Source organism: Plecotus auritus (genome assembly GCF_963455305.1).
Source record: "Plecotus auritus genome assembly, chromosome: 1".
Lineage (NCBI taxonomy): Eukaryota > Metazoa > Chordata > Mammalia > Chiroptera > Vespertilionidae > Plecotus > Plecotus auritus.
The window spans coordinates 79,111,457-79,130,495 of NC_137770.1; the positions used below are offsets into that span (position 1 = coordinate 79,111,457).

Genomic DNA, 19,039 nt, shown 5'->3' on the forward strand with positions numbered 1-19,039 from the left:
AGTTCTCTTTCATATTGAAACATCAGAATGGGGGCCAAATAAATCACCTGGTTACCAGAACCAAATGGCTACTGAAGTTAGAAGGAATTTGCAGAGAATAGAAAGGACACAAAGATTATGAGTCCTGATTTGATCAGTAATGATTCCTTGAAGTTAATACTCACATGAGTTAGTCATTTTAAGAGAAAAAATGGAAACAAATGTAAATTCATTAAAATCACAAAGGGGAAAGTAAGCTAGGCATTGCCACAACTATGAGTCTATTCTTGAACACAGCTGAGGAGAGAATAGAAAAAAAGTAGAGGAGGAGGCAAGAGCTATGGCTTTGAAGTAGAATATGTGTTCAACAAGAGATATTATTTACTAGTCACATACTCACTGTGTTACTTAGACAAGTTACTTAATGTCTATGAGGGAGTGTCTACATGTACAAAATAGAAAAATAATTAACTCAGAAGGATTGCACTAGGAATTAAAAGTGCTAATAGTCCTAACGCAGTGCCTTCTTGATTCACCACAGATTCAGCGTGTAGTTGCAGAAATCATCGGGTGGGAGAGAGGCATCACATTCCCACAGTTCTGAAATATATTCACTATTGCCTCCACTTTGTACATCATTTTAATTTGGTATTTAAACAAAACAAGTGCATATGGCACTGCTGTCATTTTCAACACTTTAAAAAGTATCATGAAATATTTTGAAGAAATGTTCTAGCAGTTCCTAGAATCAAGGTCACTTACTTTCTACAGCTGGAGAGGAAAGGTTGTAATGTTCATGCACAGAACATTTATGTAGCAGCTGCAGTAAGGGCCCTAAAAACTGAAACCTTATGTTAACATAGACATGCTCTAACATTCTCTAGGCAAAGGCTACTACACTTCAAATTCTAAATAGGTCATGTGGGATTGTGATTTTAACCACAAATTACTATCTTTATCCTGGAGAGAGAAGAAAGTGCTTTTCAGAAATACATACATGGAACATAAATGATATATGTAGAAAGAGACCAGGATTTAAAAAGACCATATGAAGTTTATAGCACCCCAAGTCCGATAAATGCACACAGCACTGCAGTTTTTTAAAACAAAACAGAAAGGCTGAAAAAATAGAACTCTTTGAAAAGGGGGCAAAAAAGCAATTATTTTGATTTTAGAGAAACCAAATAAGATATTTCAGCTGCAACTCATTTAAATAAAATTCCTAGATAAATTTCTCAACAGTTTTATAAAATTCAACTCTACTCTGTGTGCTCTCAGGCTCTGAAAGCATAATACAAAGTCTTCTCTTTGAAACTCCCAAGAGTCCAAACTTTACATGAGCAGCTAATACATTTCACATCAGAATAGACAAAGAGAGCATCAGCACACTAAATGTTATCAAGGTCAAAGAAAAGAGAATGTCAGCGTTCTATTATCCACTAAGGTTGTTCAATGATTAAGCCAAACTTACTGTTCCTTTTGTTTTACAGAGAAATCTGAGATGCTGCTAGATTTGAGAGGACAGGTGGGTGTTAAGGGAAGCAAGGGAAATGGCATAAGAACTGAACTTTATGATTGCCTACATTTTCCATTTAATTTAATGTGATAACAACCTTCCACACCAATTTCAAAATTGGTACTAATTTGAGATAACTGAGTAAATTTCATGGGGTTTAGAAGTGAAACCAGATTACTTTTTATCAACTGTTTTATCATGACTTAAAGTGATGAGGAGTTTGTAAGGTAAAAAAGGGAATTCTCCAAATTGATCATTAATTCATCACTTCCCACTGTTATTTTTCCCTGTATCATTTCTTGATCTTTATCATACAGCCAACAGACACCTGATCTCTGTCTTTTGTTGTTAATCCTCACCCAAGGATATTTGTCCACTGATTTTTAGAGAGAGTGGAAGGAAGGGGGAGAGAAAGTGAGAGAAAGAAACATCAGTACATCAATTGGTAGCCTTCTGCAGGGCCTGGGATCAAACCTGCAATTTAGGTACATGTGCCCTTGACCAGAATCAAACCTTGGACCCTCCAGTCCACAAGCCGGTGCTCTATCCACTGAGCCAAACTGGCTAGGGTGACCTCTTTCTTCCTTTCTGTGTCTTTCTCATTCTGTCTTTCACGCATACAGACACTCACACGTATGTACTCATATACAAAATAGCACACCCCTTCAGAAAACAAGCTACTTTGCTATTTCTGAATTCACTTGCACATACAAGCCTCATTGTCATGAATATCCTAATGTTTTGGATAAGTCTATCTGTGGCCTTTAGCCTTAGGTGGAGGCTCTCATTGGCTTCCATGAAAACAAGACAAGGAGGTGGCCCTTTTCATGTGCTGGAAAGGCACCATTCAGAGAGCACTGTGCACTTTTTGCTGTTGAATTAAATTACGCTGTGGAGTTTGACATTTAGGAGTGAATGTTTCCTCATTCATTTTAAAGGGACAGGATCGTTAAAGGGCACGTTGAGACATCTAGTGTTCCATGGTAGCCACTGCAGAAATCTTCACTGGATTGAGGTCTATGGGGTGATTTGGTTGTGGTCTAGTTGTTTAATTCTGAGCCTGAGTCTCAATCCTTCTTACTGATTATGGGAGCTAACTCATACCCATTAAATGCATGGCTTTGTTTCGTACATTATAAACAAAAGAAAAACAGACAAAAAAGTATCCATAATAATGGGGAGGTAGAGGGGTTTAACATTTAAGCACTTGGGTCTATAGACCCAGACTTGGGTTCAAGTCCTTGCCCCTCACTTTACTGAGTCTCTCTCTTTATTTGTACAGTAGGTATAATGATATCTCAAAGGATGGTGCCTGGCATTTAGGAAGTGATCAATACCTGGAAGTTTTTGTTACTGGGTGAGACACTAAAGATTGGGTGTGGGCTTGGTAATTATGTCATTACATTCATAAGATACAATTACTTGGAACCTAATGCTATGTCCTCCCCATCCACTTAGGCCAATTCAGTCAGAAGAGTTCAGGGCTCCACAGGTGAGAAGGAGATTGAGATGATCTTTGGAAATCAGAATCACTAAGAAGAGGTCAAAGTTTGTGTTTTAAAAACTGGCAAGCAAAATCTTACTTCCAGGATTTGTGCAACCAATAATAATCGTAATGACTGCTTATCTTTTCCTATCTTTTTTTCAATCTCAGTCCACACCTTTTTTAGTGGTGTTTCTATCTCACCCATGTCCCATATTTACAAACACTTTATAAACCATCCTACATGGTGAGAATCCTCTCAAATGTGATCTTCGGGAAATTTCACTTGTAAGAAATTAGGCTGCATTTGCTGTCTAGTATGTCCATCTTTGGTGCCTTTGGCATATCTGGTTCAAATACACTGGGAACTGAGGAGCATGGTTAATGGTAGCTTCTTGTTTGGTGGATACAAGAAACTTTCCTTTAAGTGTGACTTTATAATGTTCAGCTCTAAATGGGGATTCTGGGGTGACTGAGTGTTTACCATACACAGATGCCACCGAGGGCAATTCACACAGTTGGTGCATTTGAATGCTGCCCGAAAAGTGATGCCTAGGGTTGCCAGATTTAGTAAATAACATACAGGACAACCAGTTAGATTTGAATATCAGAAAAACAACAAGTGATTTTTCACTGTAAGTTCATCCTATGGACTATTTAGCAACCTCAGGACCTGAAGGGTTACTGACGGAGCACTGGGTTCAGTATTTCAGGAGTTTTGTAGATCACCCAGAATGGTCCACAGAACTTGCTTGCACAGGTCTACAGGATAATCACCTAAACAGAACCCCTCTACACGATAGTCTGGCTGACATTCACCCAAGAGGCATCAAGACTAGCACTGGTTGTTTGAACATTAAAATACATACTGGTTGGTAAACAGATGCTGCCCTCAATATCTCTAGTGTCTATGCTACACCAGCCCCACAACCTGCCATTCCCCAAGGACATCCAGGACCTTTTTACAATTCAGTGACTGAAAGACAAATGTCACAACATGGATGGCTCTCGAGGCATATGCTATGCTAAGTGAAATAAGTCAGACAGAGAAAGACAAATACTGTATGTTCTCACTTGTATGTGGAATCTTAAAACACACACACACACACACACACACACACACACACACACACACACACACATAAAAACCAAATCAAACAAACAAACAAAAACTAAGCTCATAGAAGCAGAGAACAAATGGGTGGTTGCCAGAGGTGGGGGACGAAGGGTAGGGGAATTGGGTGAAGGCAGTCAAAAGATACAGACTTCCAGTTATGTGATTAATAAGTTCTGAGAATCTAATGCATAGCATGGTTACTACAGCTAACTATGTGTTACATAGTTAAAAGTTGCTAGGAGAGTAGATCTTAAAAGATCTCATAAGAAAAGAATTTGGTAATTGAGGTGATGGATGTTAACTAAATTTACAGTGGTGATCATTTTGTAATATACACATATATAAAATCATTATGGTGTACACCTTAAACTTATACAATGTTATATGTCAATTATACCTCAATAAACTGGTGGGGGGGGCTGCACTGGAGAAGCAGAAAGAAGTGGTGGGTGCCTTCAAATAGAGTTAGGAGACTACAAATTTTGGTCTTACTATCAGAGATGTGACATTATTTCTCACATTAGAACAAAGATTCACATTAGGAATATTGAAATGTTATTTGTTTCCTTTAAATAAACTAATTTCCATTCCAAATGTCATTGCTCCGGTTGATTTATGTTCCTATAATAGAATCAGGAAAACTAATATTTTAGCTAAAAGGAACTTTGTTTCATCTGTTCCTGGTCCTCCCCATTCTGTCAAAACACATGTGATAAAAGCAAAACAACAAAAAGAACACACATACAACAAAACAAACAAATAAACAAACAAAATCCTGAAGCCCACGGAAGTTCAGCAATGCCCAGGGTGTCATAGCTAGTTAGTGGTTGAGCCAAGAGGAGAAGTGAGAGAGATCTTCAACTCCTGGTATAGAGCAGAGGTGGGCCCACTGCCTGTTTCTGAATTGCCTGGAAGCTAAGAATGACCTTTATATTTTTCTTAATTAAAAAAAAAATTGACTGTTATTGTCTTAAATACTGATATTCTAAGTAAGATTTTCCATTTGGAAGGGTTCTAGTGACTCGGTAAAAGTTTATATCCTGTTAATAATCAGCATACCAGCTTACAAGGACATGTTTCTCCAGGAGGACTTTGAACACTCGGTCAGGGAGGTGTTTATGACTGATATTTTGATCGGCCTTCCAGCTTTGACAGGACTGCTCTGTTTTGCATTGCCACCATCAGAAAGTTCCTTTCCCAGCCTTTTTCTGTGGATGTGCTGCCACTCATTAGTATGCAGGGTGATAGCTAAACACTTAATAATCAGTGGGAGTCTGACATCCACCAATCAAAATGGTAACTGGAAGGGGGGCTGGTGCTACTATGAAGGCCCTTTCTTTAGCTTTTTTTTTTTTTTTCCTATAAAGAGCCAGAGAGGCAATAAGAGTCAAATGGTACTGAGGGGAAAGGGCTTGGAGGTGAGGAGCCTTAGGGCCCAAAGTGTAAAAAAAGATAATGTAGAAAATAATCTTAAAAAATTATCCTAATTTTTAAAAATTATAATTAATAGTAGACTAAGAAACATATAAATATATTTTATTATATGTATATAACATATAAATTATGTTTTATATATGCATACATTTGCCATTAAAGGCTAGTTCAGGAAATAGACCTGATTAATGCAATGATATGTATCAAAAGCCTAAAAATACTTAGAAGAGAAAGGGCATAGGATAAATTATATGTGTGATAGTGCTATTTACTTCCAAATTGTAGTATACTATTCCAAAATTGGAAACAACTTCAACATCCAATAATAGAGAATAATTAAATAAATTTTGGGATATGATATAGTGGGACAATATATAATCATTTAAGGATACATCTAGAAAGAACCTGCAGCAACATGGGTAAGCAATGTAAAAGTGATTGATAGAGAAAAAAGAAAGAAAGAAAGAAGGATATAAAATCTATGTTTATATGTCAAAAAAATCCCTTACTGAACATAAATAATACATAGTAAAAAGCACAAAAATTATCAAATTTTAACACTATCCTTGGCTACTGAGATTAAAGATTATTTCTTTTCTTTCCATTTAAATACATATTTCAAGTTTTCTAAAAGGGTTGGGTATGATTCTTATAACTAAAAATAAACTAAGTAAAATTAAGAAATAATTTAATTCACAGGGGAGAAGGCAAACCTGTTTAGCCAGTGCCTAAAAAAACCACAAACACAGAATTTTTAAAAAACACACACACAAAAATAAGACTTTCAAAATCCATTTCTGAACTTCCATGTTCTAAGGCCTTCTGCAGCAGCAAGATGAACTGAGAGTAATCTGACCAGGAGATGTCACTGTTCCACTTCTTACTTGGAGCACATCTCAAGATGCACAATTTCACTCTTTCAGAGGGACAAAACAAAACTACAAATTCCCATGTCACTTCATGAAGGGTTGTAGATTTTCCATCTTTCAGTTCCATTCCAAACCTCCTTTTACAATAACTGGGATGTCAAACGCTTTTCTTAAAAAACATACTGTGACTATGGTTTTATAGTTATGAAAAATACAAGGTTCTGTTGTTGGTTGCTTGAAAAAAATCGTCACCCATAGGAATATCACAGACCTAACCCACACTCGTCAAACACATACTTCCAGGCCTGAAAGTAATGAATTGAGAAGTATTCAAGATTGTCAATAGGCATGAGAGTTAACGGGGGAAGTAAGTGCTTCCTGGATTTCTAATGTTCACCCCCATCTCTGACAGGAAACTGGGAGGTGAAGGGGGTGAAGAAAGGTGGTGAGAATGGGGCAGTTGGTCAATCCTATCAGGCCACCTACAATGTGGAAGTAGCTAAAACTCAGCCCCCTGCTTTGTATAGGGTCGTCAATGCTTCTGTGTCAATGAATACAAGAATGACTGAGAAAGAAGAAGGCTGTGTTTTTAAAATGGGTCATCTTGTGTTCTGCAGATTTCCTGCCAACCAGATCACCTGTTATTTGGGCAGCTGAAGAGAAAAAAAAAAGGTTTAGGAATGTGCAAGCAAGACAGGCTATTTGGGTTTCACTGGAAAATCTAGAGCCTATCAGTCAGCTAACATGTGTCCTTACCTTTTAAGAAAATATGATATTAAGAGATGAACAGCATCAAATGATCATTCCCACAGTGGGGGTTAGGCAGCTAAGCTGATGTGAACAGAGGACTCTGAAAAGCTCAGAGAAAGTGTAAACACAGTCACTTTCTAGCACATAAATTTCAGATCACCAAGATCTGTTTTCTGCCACCAGTTGATTTTTAGACAATGACGCCCCCACATACACACACACACACACACACACACACACACACACACACACACACACAATGATGCTTCAGCAGCTTTCTGAACATGATTTACATTAAATGCATATTAAATGAACCTATGCTGACAGCAAAGAATCACAGCACTAATACAATATTTCTACTTACATGGAGATCCAAGTGCAGTTCACTTCTGTTTGTCTTCTCTCTCTCCTCGAGGAGCAGAAAGGAACAGGCTGGTCCAGCTCTATGGCCCAGGACCCACGCACCTCCATCCCTGATGGGAAGGTCCTTAGTGGCTGACTGCTCATTGAAGCAGTCCCGGGGAAAGCTCTCGGAGGAGATGCCTAGACAAACACATAGAAGGCTTTCAGTGACACAGTGGCCAGAAAAACATCACGCCACCATATTTGGGGGCTTGTGTGGGCCATTTCATACTATCTTCCTTTCTGTAAGTTTTAGAGTTTGCTTTCCTCCAAAAGTGCTTTTCTTAATTACTCTTCTGAATCACACTAACAAAGAATTAAAATATGTGCCCTCATACCTGCTTTACAAAAAATAAGCCTATGAGCTCAACTCTGTGCTCCCTATTCTTGCTTACCAATCTTGCTATGTATACCATTCTCATTCAGGATAGAATCAGGGAATGAGCTGGAGGACAGAGCCAGAAGGCTGGGTTGTTGGCTTTATTACTAAAAGCTGTCACCTGAGCCAAGTCACTGGTGTGTGTCTTCTAGGTTAGGAACTACACGGTGCTCATCTTCATTGTGGGGGATGGAATCATCATGAGGGGTGCACATTGGCCGTTGGTCAGCTTGTTGAATGCGTGAGGCTGCCTGAGTGAACTATGTGGAACTCACTTTTCTCATCCCCAGAATGAGGGTGTTCTGCTCGTTCTTATCTACATGTTAGGATGAGAATAGGCAAGTATGTGCCAGGCACTGTTCTCAGCCCTGTGCTTTGATTTTTTAAAAGGACCCTATTGGCAGGTATCATTAGTGTTCCAGTTTTAGAAGAAGAAACTAAGATCATACAGTCAATAAATGGTAAAGCTAGGAATTGAACCCAGGCAATTAAATGATAGAGGCCATGCTCTCAAAGACCAGACTATATGGCCTCTGCCTGGCATTCTTGTGATGACAATGTGTGTTCTATCACAAAAGGACTTTGTGGTTGAATAAGTGTGAGAAAAGTGGCATGTCTTATCCCTTGGAGCTACGACTCATGTTAGCACATTACAGACCTTGAGTGTCCTTTAGTAAAGAAATTTAGCTCTGTATAATAGTATTTTCCACACTTATTTAATCACAGAATCCATTTAAAGGGGCGCCCGATAACCTTGTTGAAAGCCATTAGTGTTCCAATGGAACATAGTTTGGAAAACACTAGATTAGATCACCTCTAAAGTCCCATCTGACTCTCAAGTTCCTGGTCCTCTTTTAATTCCTGGTAAGCAACCCTGGCAAAATATTATGCAACTAGGCAGAAGTTAAGGGTTTAGGCTCAGTGTACTTTTGCAATAGAGATCACCGTTGGATATATGATAGGGTGTTTATTACACATAATCCTTGTAAGAGCGTCTCTTTGGCAGTGACCCAAAGCCAGCCAATGACTTCCGCCATGCTGCAAACCTGACTTACCAGTGACTTGAGCTGAGAGTAAGCCAGCTAACAGAGGGATCATGGGATAAAATGCTTCTCCTTTCTATGAGAGTAGCATTTTAGAAGAAACACTATTTAAAAATGGCCAAGGTTTTGCTTGTTGTTTGCTTGTCCAATCAGCTGATTTCCAAACACCTCAGAGTGAAAGGTGAGGCAGGTCCCAGCGTCTCTACAGTTGCCCTCCAGCAGGCTGCCCATACAACACTCTCTGTGGAGACTGAGAACGTGAGAGTCCAGGGCCTCAGGTGTCTACTCTGCTGACATAGGGTGTCCAGATTATTATAACTAAGCTCTTCCTTTCCTTGAGCCAGATGTCTTAGAGTGAGAGTCATTTCAGTCACCTGGCCTCACCCTCTCCATATGCCCCTTACTACCTACACTCTCCAGAGTGTTTGCTTTGGCCCTCCTGTTAGTGCCCTGACTCTGGCTCTAAGAGGAGGCACTCTGCTAAGTCCCTTCACTTTATCTTCATGGTGACCCTGAGAGGAAGGTTGCTGGCCATGCTTTCATAGATGAAGAGATTCAAGCCCAGAACCTTTTTAGCTGCCATTACATGGCTCATCTCTCTCCCAGAATATTTCTTCTCATATTTGGCAAGAAATGAGAAAATAGACCTTTTAAATTTATGGTATACTCTCACCATGCTACATTATCTTCAGAAATGTATTAATTACTAGCGCTATTTTTCATTTTATGGCCCTCCACTTTTCATTTTTATTTTGGAATAGCTGCCGGCTTTGAGTAAAGTTTATACTGGTTAATAAAACGACATAAAGCATAATATATACATCACAGAGAACATAATGTACAACACCTAAGTTAGACATCCAGATCATCAAAGGCACATTGTTTGGTGAGCAGAAGTTCATCATTTGGGTTTAAGAGAGTGGTGAATTCCCACAATAACTAGGATCTGTGTCCTTAGAGAAAATGCAGATGCATCCACAAACTGACTCGTACACCCTGCTGTGCTAACTGACACAGCATTCATGAGGTGTGGAGTACAACCCAATCCACTCCTGTGCAGAGGAAAGGCAGTGCACGGTTTAGGCAGAAACAATACAAAGGAACTTTGTTTTAGAAATAGTTTTAATTTTAAAGAGCCAATTTCTCAAACCTAGTGTTTAACCAGACAAAATCCCTATGAAGGAAACATGCAAGGTAAAAACCATGGCACATAGTAATTTTGGTGAGGATCAATTTGACAGCACAGGACCAAGGGCAGACGTAAGTAACATTAAAACATTATTCTTAAACGTCCGACAACGTAGGTTAGGACATGGGACAAATTCACCATTAGAAAGCACATAAACTTATAAAGTAAGTCTTTTAATGGAAATTTTAATAACACCAACCCAAGTTTTTTTGAATAGTTAGAAATAAAGCACATGTCTATATTTATTAAAATGGGTAGTAGCCACACTACTCTCTTCAACTGAATAAATTTAATAAAGAGAAGGAAAACTTACCTAAAATTAGGTAAGTATATTCTGTCAAAAGTCAAATGTCATTTAATTTTCTGATACAGATTTTGAGGTATTTGATTTTCATTGAATATTTTGTAAAAAGCTTACAAGTTTAATCAACCTAATCATATATCTTTCCCTTTCATGTGCATATTGTAAATTTGTTTTTTACTCAATATTTATTGCTTATTTTGCTTCTCAAAGACATTCCAACAGCTGGATGGACCACACATACACACACAGGTTAATTCTACAACTGACCACTATTAATAACAACACATAGCACAGTCACAGTATGGTAAGGGCGACTTACCTTGGGACCACCTGGAAAGTGTGTGCTTGTCTCAACCATTCAAATGATGAGCTGCACTTCCTGATGCTAACCTACAACATCAGACTGGGGTTTTGCTGTCAATTATCAATGTAATGGAAGCAGAAAGAAAGGACAGGTAATATGCCATTTACAACTGAAAGTAGTATCCATACCTTATCTTTCCAAAATTGAATGCCTCTCTACCTATGGTACATTGGAGTATTGTTACCACTTCTTTACTCCCACCCTGTTTGATTATTATGCACCCAAGGCCTTACCAGTTGTCTTGGTACTTCCTCCCATTGGCCCATGTATATTGGATCTGGCCTCGTGACCTGTTTTGGCCAATTGAATGTGGGCAATATGACACTGTGCCAATTCTGAGGCAAAGCCTTACTAGTAAGAAGCACCGTGTGTTTTTACATCCTGCTTTGTGTTTATGACATCATTATTTGACAAGCCCATCCTAGGGAGCCTGGAATTAGACACACAGCAGACCCAAACACAGTCTTACTGCCTGGAGCCAACCTTAGCTAAACCTGGGTCAAATCAAATGAACCTTAGCCAACTCCTAAGCCAATGAATGAGAACAATAAATATTTGCTGTGAGCCATTGAGATTTGGGGTTCATTGTTGAAATAGCTGCCTAATACACTATCATCTGCGTCCACCAAAAGCACTACACTTTAAACCATTTTAGCTGAGCAGGCTTAAAGACTACTATAATCTAATTTGTACAAAAAACAATTATTCAATGTATCAGGTTTTAAAAAATATCAAGTGAATACTCATAGCATGCCCATTACCTCATTCATACCAAGATTCACACACAAACTACATTTCATTTTAAAAAGTTAAACTCATTTATCAGGTAATGCTTTTAATTATCTAAAGAATATATGCCCACATATATAAAGACACTTTCAAATAGAAGCTTGCAAACATACTATGTAATTTTACAAAATTACAGTGCCTTTTAGCCTTTCTTTTTTAATTTTTCTGTAATACCAAGCCCCCACTTGATAGCAATGAAGTAGTTATGCCTCCAAAAAGAGAAGAGGAAAAAAAACCCTGAAACTCTCATGACTTTTTGTTCTTATGCTGTAGTTCCCAAGGCCATTCATCACACTCGACTTAAAATAAATCCAAGAGGTGAAGTTTCGCCAACCGTGAAAATCAGAACTGATATGTAAATGTAGACAGGTTGTCTTATGTTATGTTATTCAAACATGTACTTACAGGCAAGAGAGACAGTAATCTAGATTTGTAGCTAATGGAAAGTGACTTTAAGTACTTGTAGGGAGGTGTGTGCCTGTGTGTGCCATTATTCATGTCTATATCAAGAAAGGCAGCGTTTTGGCAAAAATACAGTCTCATGGCTGGTTTCTGTCAATTAGGGATCAACTCTTTCTTGTTCTATTGCCCTCATTTTCATTTCTAGTGATGTTGAATGATACAATCCCAGCTAAGTAGATATAATTCTGAAAAAGCCTCTTATCTAGCCATCCCAGCCTCTAACTCTTCTTGCTAGAAGTATGTGGAAAGAGAAATTATGAGCAAGGGCAAGTAGATAGAAGGCTGACATCCCCTGCCTGGGATTGTATCATTTAACATCACTAGAAATGAAAATGAGGGCAATAGAACGAGAAAGAGTTGATCCCTAAATGACAGAACCGGGGAGTAAGCTATGTCAATTTCAGATTCTATGGGAAAAGCATCCATATCCACTAACAAATGCAATGTTGTTAATATTCAAATTCAAGTAAAATGAAATAAAAATTAGAGCTGGAAGGAATTTTGCATATTTTCCCACCCACCTGCTCATTTTATAGTTGAGGGAACTGAAATCCAGGAAGATTGTGATATTTCCAACACAACTATCTAGTGGCAAAGGCAGAACTAAAATCCAGATTCCAGGGAAATCGTGCATGCTATTTAGAGAACATTATTGCTAATCCACAAATGGGAATACTGAGGTCTGAGAAAGAAGTAGATGTCAATGGTTGGACAGGTGGGTTCAGCTCCTGACTATGACCTTGGCTAATTGCTAGACCTTGGTGGAACTACTAAACCACCCTGAATCTTTATGTCCTCATTAATAAAATAAAGACAATAAGAATATACCTGTGCTCAAAATTGTTTTCTTTTAAGAACTTTTCCTGGGGTCGGGGGGTGATGTATTGATGAGGGATACAAACAAATCCCTGTTTCAAGTAAAGAAACCTGTATATAATGAGAGCATATTAACATCAAAGGCTGATATTAAGGACTATTTTTTTTTTGTCAAAGAAGACAAAGAGAAAAATAATTAAACTCATAAGAATTCTTGGTAGCACTGCACTGCAGCAGATTCCAAATCTGTCCAGGTCCTAAAAATAGAACTCACGTCATCAAATGCAATAGCTCCAAGTACATGGCTGATCATCTTCAAAAAGAGCAGCTCTTCAGGGGCCTTCACAGACACCCTATGACAGTCAAACATGAGCCTAGAGCCATAAATAAAATTATTTATAGACATAGGTTTAAATGAAATCACATTTTAAAGAGGTACATGAATACATATTGTTATGATTATTACATTAACCTCTCTCCATGATCATTTCCTGTGAAGAATACAGATGATAGATGAGAAGCAAATATTACTCAAGTCAGGACTCATTTACAGCAGGAGTTATACTGAGTATTTTAAACACCTGAAAAACAGGGGCATGTATTTAAAGTAGCACAAATGATGCTGAGTCACCCTGCTTTAAACTGAATAAAAGGTAGGAGCAGATGCATCAAACTATGGTTTGGTGCAGAAAAGACCAAGAAAGAATCAAATTTGGAAGATTGCAGAATTCACTGAGATATTAAGAGCCTCTGTCCATTTTCAGTAATAAGTGCTTAAGAAATTAATTCCTTCTAATTCCTAAGTGATCAAAAATTTTTGGTATTTTGATAATAAAGAATATACTTATTAACAAAAATAATACTGAGGTAAAGAACAAGAATACAAAAATTATTTATAGTATTTATTATAAATATACTGAATAACAGTTTTCCTTCTTATGTAATATCATTCTAGTTATTATGGGGATAGTTGCACCAATGGGGAAACCGACTCTTGAAGAGATATCACATAATTACTAATTATCTTAATAGCTAAGAAGGTATAACAAAAACTACAAGATACTAAGCCTTGGATTAAAATATATATATATATATATATATATATATATATATATATATATATAATGACTTTTTAAAAAATTTCTTTAAAAAATAAATGATTTTAAAAGATTCACAAAGACCAAATATATATAACAAGATCAATAAAAATAAATAAAGGCACATATGTCAATATTAAGGGTAAATATTTAAGAGATTAAGAACAAAATATGCCTTTGAGTGTCCTTGCAAACAAAGCAAGAAGATTTGGTTATTTCACTCCTATTATCAAAAGAAAGAAACAGTCCAGCTGGTGTGGCTCAGTTGGATGAGCATCACCCCATGCACCAGGAGGTCATTGGTTAAATTCCCGGTCAGAGCACTGGGGCTGTGGACTCAATTCCCAACAGGGGCTATGCAGTAGGTAGTGGATCAAATTTCTCTCTCATTGGTGTTTCTGTCTCTCTCTCTCCCTCTCCCTTCTTCTCTCTGAAATCAATAAAAACATATTTTTAAAAAAGGAAGAAACATATTGATCCTTCAGGGCTGACACAGATTTTTCTGATATTAAATTCTGAGAGACATTGTTATTTAATAGAATTAGTTCCACCCTAGCCCTAGCTCCATCCTAGCTGTCTGACCAACAATTGATTTCACAAAACCAATGGGGCTAGTCTAGTTATTGATCAATAGCCTTTGTCCTCCTAACCAGAGAGGTCTGGAAATGTCTTAATTACCCAATAATTTGGAACTGAAGTGATGAGTTCTTCAGCAGAGCAGCTAAGTACTGGCCTTTCTGAAATAGCCAGATTCTTAAATGGCCCCCTTTTGGCAAGGTGTCTTAGGCTCCAAAATTTTTCTATCTTCCTTCTCCCACCAGGCATTAGTAGTAAAGAAGAACCTTGCATTTTACCCCCAACTACCTTAGCTGAGGCCTGATTTATCAGTTTCTCTTCCCACAAATCCATTTTCTTTTTTTCCTTCTAAGCCATGATAAGATAATCTGAGTCACAGCACCATGATGTTGGTGAAACTGCACCAGAACATCATTGACAATTGGACCTCAGTTCAGCAACCTCAGTTCTTGAGTTCTGGCTAAGAAAGAATTTGGAGCCAAGACTCTATAAGAGAAAGTTTATTTAGAAAGTCACAGAGAAAGAAGAAATAAGTGGCAGAAGAAATGGGCTCAAGTTACAGAGAGAAAAGAAGGGCCTTTGGAGCGTAGGAGAGAGAAAGGTAAAGGGGGGAAGAAGAGGAAAAGGAGAGAGGCGTGGGTGTATTCCTAGGAGGGCGAGTGCACACAAATTCATGTTCTTCAGGGCCAGTGATGTCCTACTTATGGGACATTTACTATATGTCACACACTTTACATACATTTCACATTATTGAGAATCTTTACAATAATTCTGAAAGGTAGTTATAAGCAAACCCTACTTTAAAGATGAGGAAACTAATGAAATAGAGAAGTTAACTTTGTCCAGGGTCAATCAGTAAGTAGTAGAACTAGGTTCTGAAACCAGAGCCTGGAATTAACCTCCTGCCATAAACAACTAGGAACTAAACAAAACATAGGAAACAACTATTTTTAAGTATTCGATTGCAAGCAGCACAGTATTATAATACTTGAGATATGTAAAACAAATTGAGTCTAATAATTGCCTAGGCTAAAAGGTGATTTCTAAAAATAATTGATAGGGTCCCAGTGACCTTTGGAGCATTATCAATTAGTCTAACATATGTAAAATTAGAAGCAGGGGTGTAAGAGAAACAGAAAAATATTTAAGCAAATACTGGCTAGAATTTTCCAAATTTGATAAAAATTATAAACCCACAGATCAAAGAAGCTCAATAAACCGTAAAGGGGATAAACACCCCCCAAAAAATCTATATATATAAAAGGCTAATATGCTAAGTGTCTGACTGTCTGACTGGTTGCTATGATGTACACTGACCACCAGGAGGCAGACGCTCAATGCAGGAGCTGCCGTAATGCACACTGACCATTTACAAAGAAATAGCACCTCAGACCTAAAGCCCACAAAGCAACACCCGGCTTCCCCCAAGTGGTACACAGGCCCTGCCACCACCACGGAGTAACAGCCCACCAAATCACAGCCAATGCTGTTGAGACCCCATGGTGCAAAATGTGGCCCACAGCTTAGCCCAGCCCTGAAACGGTGGCTGTGGACACCGGGTAATGACATCACGTAGCAACGCCCACCTTCCTCTCCCTAGCAACAGGCCATTTAACAATAAACAGCACTATGGACCTGGTGCCCACAAAGCAACACTCAGCTTCCCCCAAGTGGGACACAGGCCCAGCCACCACCCCAGATTGATACCCCACCAATCGCAGCCGACACTGCTGAGACCCCATGGAGCAAAATGCGGCGTACAGCCCAGCCCAGCCAGAAAACGGTGGCTGTGGATGCCAGGTAATGACATCACATAGCAACTCCTGGCTTCCTCTCCCTAGCAACGACTAGCATCTTTGGATTTTCTTCAGCCCAGGAACACAACTTGCTTTATAACCAGGTGGAAACATTTTACACTTTAACCAAATGTCTGTGAAGCATTTTCCCGTGCCTCATCTCATTTGATCTTCACAGATGTCCTGGAGTAGGTAGATAGGACACTCAGTGAAATCCTATTTTCTTTTCATTAGTCAGAAAATGAAGATTTAGAGAGCTTAGAAACTTGACCCAACTGAAAAGAAGTAAGAAATGGTGGATCTTGAAAATGACTTTAGGTTTTCTCATCGCGCAGAATATAGTCAAACACTGCTACAGTTAAATATTTTACCCTTTGTTCTCCCTGCGTGATCTACAATAATAATCTGCTTCATGTTTATATTTACTGCTGTGTTGCGGACAATTAGCTGAAAGAGAAGACAGGGTGCTTCACTAGGCTGGAAAAAGTTTAGTTAAATCAGAAAGCAGGTCTAATTAAGTTTATTCTATCCTATATAAGAAAAGGCTAATATGCAAATTGACCAAACTGCAGAATGACTGGTTGCTATGTTGCACAGTGACCACCAGGGGGCAGACGCTCAACACAAGAACTGCCCCCTGGTGGTCAGTGTGCTCCCACAGGGGGAGCACTGCTCAGCCAGAAGCCAGGCTCGCAGCTGGCAAGCGCAGTGGTGGTGGCGGGAGCCTCTTCCGCCTCTGCTGCAGTGCTAAGGATGTCTGACTGCTAAGGTCCATAGGGAGCGGGCCTAAGCTGTCAGTTGGACATCCCCTGAGGGCTCCCAGACTGCAAGAGGGCACAGGCCAGACTGAGGGACGCCTGCCCTGCCCCCCCCCCGTCCCGAGTGCATGAATTTCATGCACCGGGCCTTTAGTAATAAATAAAATTGCTGAAAACCAGTGATAAAAAGAATATTGTAAAAGCAGTCAGAGAAAAAAGTAATATTATATATAGAAAACCAAAGAAAAGAATTATAACAAACTTCTTGTCACAATATGCAAGCCAGAAGACAATGGAATGACAATACTGAAGTACAGAAAGATTAAAAAAAAAATGCTAAAAAAGAAAAGATTTTAAAATTCAACCTAAAACTTTATTTTATTTTATTTGTTATTTTTTGTTCAACCTATAATTTTATATCTAGCAAAACTACCTTCCAATATGAAAGAAAAATCCTACAATCAAAAGCTAGACAATTTATTTCCATTTGACTTAGACTACAGAGAAAAAAGTGTTATTTTTTTTCAGGCAAAGAGGGAAAAAAATGACCAGAAGAAAATTTGATAAACACGAAAACTAAATAAACATATGAATAAGTACACAAGACATTTTTCTCATTATTGAAGTTATTTTAAAATATAATTAACTATAGCAAAACAAACAAACAAAAACAATGTATTGTGGAGCTTATAACATATGTAGATATAAAATATTGACAACAATAGCACTACATCCAAGAGGATGAAATGGCAATATTCTGTTGTAAGATTCATATATTTATGAGAAGTGGAAAATATTATTTGAAAATAGACTGAGATAAATTAAATTTGTATATTATAAACTCTAGAGTAACCAGTTCTTAAAAATAGTATCTTCAACAGCAGATATAATATGAAATCCTAGAAAGTACTCAATCCAAAAGAAGACAGAAAATTGTATAAAAGGAACAAAGAACAAATGAAAGGTAGATTAAAAGCCATAGTGATAGTTACTTTAAATATATATAATCTAAAAGTCTCCAATTTAAAGTCAGAGTTTATCAGACTTGAATAAAAAAATAAGACTCAACTATATGCTATCAACAAGAAACTCTTTTTAAATATAAAAATCATAAATAGGTTAATCCTAAAAGGATGGAAAACATTATATGGTGAAAACACTGGTCACAGAAAGCTTGAGTTACTATTTTTTAAAAATTAATCTTTATTGTTGAAATTAATACAGATGTACCCTTTTTTCCCCAGTGATCCCTTCTAGCCTGCCCCCTGCCCCCCGCCCCAGTGACTATTTTAATATTAGAAAAAATAAACCTCAAAATGAGATATGTTACCAGGAATAAAATAACTCTTAATAAATTTAAAAGGCTCAAAGTCATTAAAAATATGTTCATGCCCAGCGGGCATGGCTCAGTGGTTGAGCATCGACCTATGAACCAGGAGGTCATGGTTCAATTCCTGGTCAGAGCACATGTCTGAGTTGCAGGTTCGATCCCCAGTGGGGGGCATGCAGGAGGCAGCCAATCAATGATTTTCTCTCATTATTTTTTTTTAAATATATTTTTATTGATTTCAGAGAGGAAGGGAGAGGGAGAGAGAGAGATAGAAACATCAATGATGAGAGAGAATCATGTACAATCAATGACTATGAGACATCTGAGGAGAATGTCTAAAAAACAAAAATAAAGAGCAATAAAGTGGAGAACAAAAAGTAAAAGAGGTTGCATCACTCTAAACCTGCTGGATCGGATTGTGGAGGTGGCAACTTTCTTTGGCAGCTCTTGCCACATGGCTCTCTTCCCTTCCTCCAGGCCTTGCCAGCTTCCTGTGATTCTGTCCCCACCCGTTTCCCCTAGGGGTGAAAATGGCTTTTTGCCATTACTAATTTCCGGTAATCCCACAAACCCATGCTGGTTTTCT

The 19,039-nt window shown here is 38.1% G+C and overlaps 1 protein-coding gene across 1 annotated transcript in view; it reads right to left on the reverse strand.

Annotated features, from left to right (window-relative positions):
- Positions 1-19,039, reverse strand: part of FMN1 (formin 1) — a 444,801-nt gene that overhangs the window by 307,549 nt on the left and 118,213 nt on the right. The window contains exon 3 of the mRNA XM_080658928.1: positions 7,513-7,691. Coding sequence (XP_080515054.1) covers positions 7,513-7,691 — 179 coding nt within the window. The remainder of the gene's footprint in view (positions 1-7,512; positions 7,692-19,039) is intronic.